This window comes from Lycium barbarum, chromosome 4, assembly GCF_019175385.1.
Source record: "Lycium barbarum isolate Lr01 chromosome 4, ASM1917538v2, whole genome shotgun sequence".
NCBI classification, from domain to species: domain Eukaryota; kingdom Viridiplantae; phylum Streptophyta; class Magnoliopsida; order Solanales; family Solanaceae; genus Lycium; species Lycium barbarum.
In genome coordinates, this window is record NC_083340.1 from 23,146,544 (window position 1) to 23,152,401 (window position 5,858).

At 32.7% G+C, this 5,858-nt stretch overlaps 1 protein-coding gene across 1 annotated transcript; it reads right to left on the reverse strand.

The window, feature by feature from the left end:
• Positions 1 to 2,564: 2,564 nt before the first annotated feature.
• On the reverse strand, positions 2,565 to 3,262 carry LOC132635562 (14 kDa proline-rich protein DC2.15-like). The gene has a single exon (XM_060351993.1). It carries the CDS (start codon positions 3,249 to 3,251, stop codon positions 2,790 to 2,792), a length of 462 nt encoding a protein of 153 aa, XP_060207976.1. The 5' UTR covers positions 3,252 to 3,262; the 3' UTR covers positions 2,565 to 2,789.
• Positions 3,263 to 5,858: the final 2,596 nt, after the last annotated feature.

The window sequence follows — 5,858 nt, forward strand, 5'->3', positions numbered from 1 at the left end:
TGGTGTCATTTCCCCTATTAGATGTTTTTCACCTAATCGTGTCACGGGCGTCTTTAGGTCATATAAATGTTTATGAGTTAGTTACAGTATATGTTAAAATCATCACAGTACAATGAGATTATTCTGATCAATCTGTTGTTTGCTTAACATGGTATATTTCTTATAGAAAATTAATAATGAAATGAAATTTCCTTCCCCTCATTTTGTTTTCTTGTGTTCGTGTTTTGCTTCAAGAAAAGAACTACTTCCTCTGTTTCATTTTATGTATTTTAAATTTGATAAGACATGAAATTTAAGAGCATAAAAAAGACTTTTAAATTTTGTAGCATTAAATTAAATATGTCTAATATACTAAAATATTCCTTAAATTTGTAATATTAAACATGTCACTAGGGGTGCTAGAATTAGAAAATTACTACAGCTAAATATTGAAAGTGAATTAAGTGATTTTTTTTTTTAACATGGACTAAAAAAAATACATTAAAATTGGGAGTAGTAAGCATTTATCGCATATGGGAGTATTGACAAAGAGCCATGAGCCAGGAGTTGTAGTTTTAGGACTTAGTCCAACTACAACATATGATATTGATTTGGGCGATGACAAGTTCGATGGGGATGATGAGGACGAGATGCTAGACATATGCTTTGATAAGGTGACCAAGGATGGGGATCTCTCACCTAGGCAACAAAGAAGTGGAAGCAACAAAAGTAAAAAGAAGACACATGGAAGGCAGCATAGTTGGGATGGTAAGGTGACTGAGGAATTTATCCAAGGCACATGCAACTGGCAAAGCAGAATCATCTGGCTGTGTCAACAACTTTAACAAGATTCAATAAATTCAAGAAGTGATGAACTATCAAGTGTTGTTGGAGAAATTTGAAGAAGAAGACAAAAAGAAAATACTTCAGATTAAGTTAGACGAGCAAGTTTTCTTTTTTAGTTCATACATATATAAAATGAAGTTTGAGGCTGATAACTTAACTTTATTCTTGACTTTTTTATTTTTACATTACTTAAGCATCCTCATTTGTAATATCATCATAGAGTGTATTATAAACTCTTTGATGATCAGAGAATACCTAGTTTTCTCTAATTCTTATTTTCTTCATGCTTGTTAATTAATAGAGGCTCGTTACCTCATTAGGATTAGTAAGATAAGGTCTAGCCGCCTTGCTTGTGCTCTTCTCTTTGAGGTTAGCTTTTATTTATTAATTAAAAAATAATAATTAATTTGGACATAAACTTATTGCATTATGATTGTATCGTGGTGCTTTTTTGCAAAAATACATCACGTTATTACTAAATAGATTTTGAAATGTGTGGTTATCATCACTTCTTTCGATTCAAAATAAGTGTCCACTTAGCCTTTTTCACACCCCTTACGAAAACACTAACTCATAAGAAAAAAGGTATTTTGAGTAAAGGGCCAAATATACCCCTTACTATTAGAAATGGATTAAATATAAGTTACACTTTCGGTCCAAATATACCCCTTCCATTATAATTTGGCACTGATTTATCCTTAATTTTGACGGAATGACACGTGTCAACTCATAAATAAAAGACATTTTTAACCCTACCAGACCCAATTCCAAAGCAAAGGAATTCACGCCCAATTTCATCTTTGTTCGATCGTCCGAACACCACCGCTAAACCACCGGTACTCTTCCACAGGCAACATCCATCTCAAGTGCAATCAATTTGTCCCGTGGAAGAGTGGTGGTTGCACTTGTAGAACATAAACTTGGACAAATTGATTGCACTTGCGATGGATGTTGCCCCTTGGAAGAGTGGTGGCGCGTTTCGGATGACCGAACAGAGATAAAATTAGGTGTGAATTCCTTTGCTTTGGAATTGGGTCGGGTAGTTGATAAAAAATTAGGGCGGGTCTTTTCATTTATGAGGTGACACGTGTTTTCTGTTAAAAATAACGGTAAATAGGTGCCAAAGTATAAGGGCAGGATATATTTGGACCGAAAGTATAATGAGGGGCATATTTAAATCTTCTAATAGTACAGGGTATATTTAGCCCTTTTTCCGTAATTAATAAGACTTGCTAATTTATTGCCTTGAGCAAATTGGGGCAAATATGGAAAAATAAAGTTAATTTCTTTTTGAATTTGTAAGCGGACACTTATTTTGAACCAAAATAAGAAGGCTACAGACACTTATTTCGGACCGGAGGAAGTAACTTTTAGAAATCAAATTAGTTATTTAACTCATCATAAGGCGAAATCACGCCCAAAAGTGTAGAAGTCTTCTACAATCTCGACAGTTTTTTTTTTAAAATATATATATATATATTATCCGGTATCTAAAATTCCTTAATCCAACTAATCTGATCGATTCATGCCGTGCAAACCGTACTAAGTGGATATTGTCCCTACCATGAGTTTTTCTCATACTTAAACCTGAAATCCCTAATTAATGATGGGAAATAATTCAAGCATTCTATCGTACTCTTTGATAAGCAATCAGCACAATAACGTCAACACTATAAGTAAAGAAGGTGGGAACATATAAAATAAATAAATAAATAAATAAAACGATGTAAAGCAAACTCTAAACTCAAAGTGCGCTGTGTAATTCCAATAAGAATTGTACAATATAAACTTGAAAATGCCATATATCACATACGTAAGGAACTTCAAATTGGTAAGTGAAATGCTTACCAATTACTTAGGTACAATCTTCAAATTAAACTTCATCTCAAAGTATAAACCCTCCAAGAAAATATAAGGAAAACGTAAGACATACTTTAATATTGAGAAATTAATAAGGAAACTAATTAAGAACACTTGAAGCCAGCAGGAGCTTCCTTGGAGCAAACATTAAGAAGCAAGCTAAGTGAAACTGGGATATTAAGGTTAATCCCCAAAATATTAGCCTTAATAGCAGTGCAAAGACAAAGAGCAGCTTCAGTATTAGCAAGTCCGGAAAGAAGGCTACAACAAGGAGTGACTGGTGGTGAGCCAACAACAGCATGTACTAATCCAAGAACATCAGCACAAACTCCTAACTTAAGTGTATCAATTGGGCAAGTTCCTTTTGGAGTACTAGAAGAAGGAGGAGGGCATGATGGCTTTGGCTTTGGTGGTGGCGTAGGTTTTGGGCAAGTGCCACAGCCAGAAACTAAGGCAAAGAAAAGATTGAGACAAAGGAAAAGAGCAAGACTAGGGAAAATATTCGTGGAAGCCATTGTTTTTTGAAGTGGTTTTTCTTTTTTCTTTTGCTCAAGTGACGAGTGCATAATTATGTAAGAAGTAAAGGGTATTTATAGATTTGAAAAACTAAAGGGATTCCTTTTTCTTGAATGAGGGCTTCTTCTCTTTAGTAGTTTCTATATCTTGGTTTTATTGTAATTGGCGGTAATTTCTTTCATGTATGATCATACAACTTTCAGTTGTGCTAAAGACATGCACTTATAAAAAATATAGGAATTAGCAACGGACAAATTTTAAAGTTAAACAGCAAAATCTTTCACTAATACTACTTAGCGACGGATCATCATAAAATTTAGTTAGCTACGAACAATTTGGCAATGGATTAGTGACGAAATTCGTAGCTAATTCCATTTTTTTGTAAAGTGATAAGGCTAATTTTTGTTTGGAGAAAGAATTCAACCAATTAAATCATATATATCATGGAAAATAAATGTTTAAGAATGCTAAATTCGTCTAGGAAAATGCAACTCGGGTACTTTATGTATAAAATTTCCATGGAAGTATATATAGTCATATAGGTAACTCACTTTACATATACTCCCTTAGGGTAAAAAAAAAAATCACTTAGCCATTTGCACACCCCTTAAGAAACCACTCACTCCAAGAAAAAAAAATGTAAATTGACTAAACTACTCCTAATTATGATTTTCATGAGTATTAACTTGAAACATTGAGACTTGATCACTCAATACTTAACATTAACTAGTATGAACATATTGCAATGATTAAAGAACACTCCATTATTTCTTCTTTAAGTCTTTTAATGGAGTAGTTAAAAGTGCTCTACAGCACTTATCGAAGCAGTAAGAAGGAATAAACCTTTTAACTTCTCTTCTCAAAATGATCATCTAACTTGGTTTAATATCCAAAATAAAATTTCAAATTTTCACTAAAATCTCAAAACGTCAAATGGAGCAAATTTTCAACCTTTACCACCAAAATTTGTCCTATAAATAAAAGAAAGTTTGATTTCTGCATAAAAAATGAAAGTTATAAGACTCTTGATCATCACATGCCTTGAATAAATTTTAAAGGCCTAGACCAAACCATAAGTGAGCCAAACTTAAAATCTGTGAAAAAACGTGGTATGAAAAAAAATTGAATAGTAGTCAAATGTTGAACTTATTTAATGATATCATAGAAAATTGGAGTAATAAAAGACTTTTAGGAATATGTAAATAAGGTGAATTTTTTCTTGATGTGATAAGTGAACACTTTTTTTAATCTAAAAAAAAAAAAAAAAAAACTAAGTGAACACATTTTTTAATCCGGAGGGAGTATAATGTTCACGCGATACCACTTTAAAATAAGAAAAAAACGCATTAATTTGCCGACCCAACTTCCTAATATAAATGCCCGATGTCTTTTATCAGGGCTTTTCATTTTGTGTAGGTTTCTCATCTAGAAAAATGAGTTTCAATTTTTTTTGAGTGATGTTATGTGGATATTATAAAAGGTGATTAATTGTTGAAAGGGGCGGTCTGCTTATTTTTTTTAAAAAAAAAATCAGATTTAGCATCTCTCGACCTTCTTTATTTCAATAATTTGAAGTTTTATGACTTTAGTTTAATAATTTGAAGTTTGATTGAAAGTTCAATCCGTGAAACTAATCCTTTTATATAATTTTAGTTCTTTTAACTTTCAAGTTAGTTTCCCAAAATGCGCCAATTTAGTTAGTCCTTGAAAGGATGTTGGCAACTAAACTAAATAAAAAATGCAACCTTACTAATTTCCAATTTAGTTACCTATCATTATCTTAAGGACAATGAATCACTGTATTAAAAAGAAAAGGAAAAATACATAAAATCCTCCAAACTTATCCCAAAAACTTAGTTTAGCACTGCAACTTTATAGATATTTATATACCCCCTATTCTTATTTGAAGTAAAATTAACTACTTCTTACGAGCGCACGAAGAGAAAGAAAAAGCACAAAAACTGATTCAAACTATGACCTCTAATTGAATGGCATACAACTAATTATTATTTAATTAATTTTTCTAATCTTCCCTTTCCATTTTAAATTTTCTCTTTCTTTCTCTTTTCTTTCTTTCTTTTCTTTCTCTTTCTAATCCCATCCCAGGCATCATCAAACACATGCTCCCCAAGACCCAAGTGTCTTAACTTCTCCCACACATTTTCTTTTCTCTTTTAAATTCTTTCCTTTTTTCGCAAGAAGATTGACGTTAAGTTTGATGATACCATCTCCAAGCAACTCATTTCCGGCGTCGAGAAAATTACCCGATAACCGGTTCAAAAGAACATCGGAGAAGACGACGACTTCTACGAAAAAATCAAAGATTTAGCTGGCAAAACACAGACCATAAATTCTCTGTCCAAATTCACCGGAAGAGATATAAATACTCATCGAAAAATTAATATTTTCTATGCAAAAAACTCCCGATCTTTGAGGGTGCGGTGAAGTGTTGTCATTGTTTAATTAGGAGGTGCCATTGAGTTTTTAATAGAAAAGATTGAATTTTGAAGGTGTAGATTTCCGGCATGGCAGATTCCGGTGACGGCAGTGGGTGGGGTTTAGGGTGTCAATGATTTTCAAAAAATCGACTTAACCAACCGAACCGTACCGTACCGAACCGATTTTTAGGTATCGACGGTTTTTATATAAATTTATAA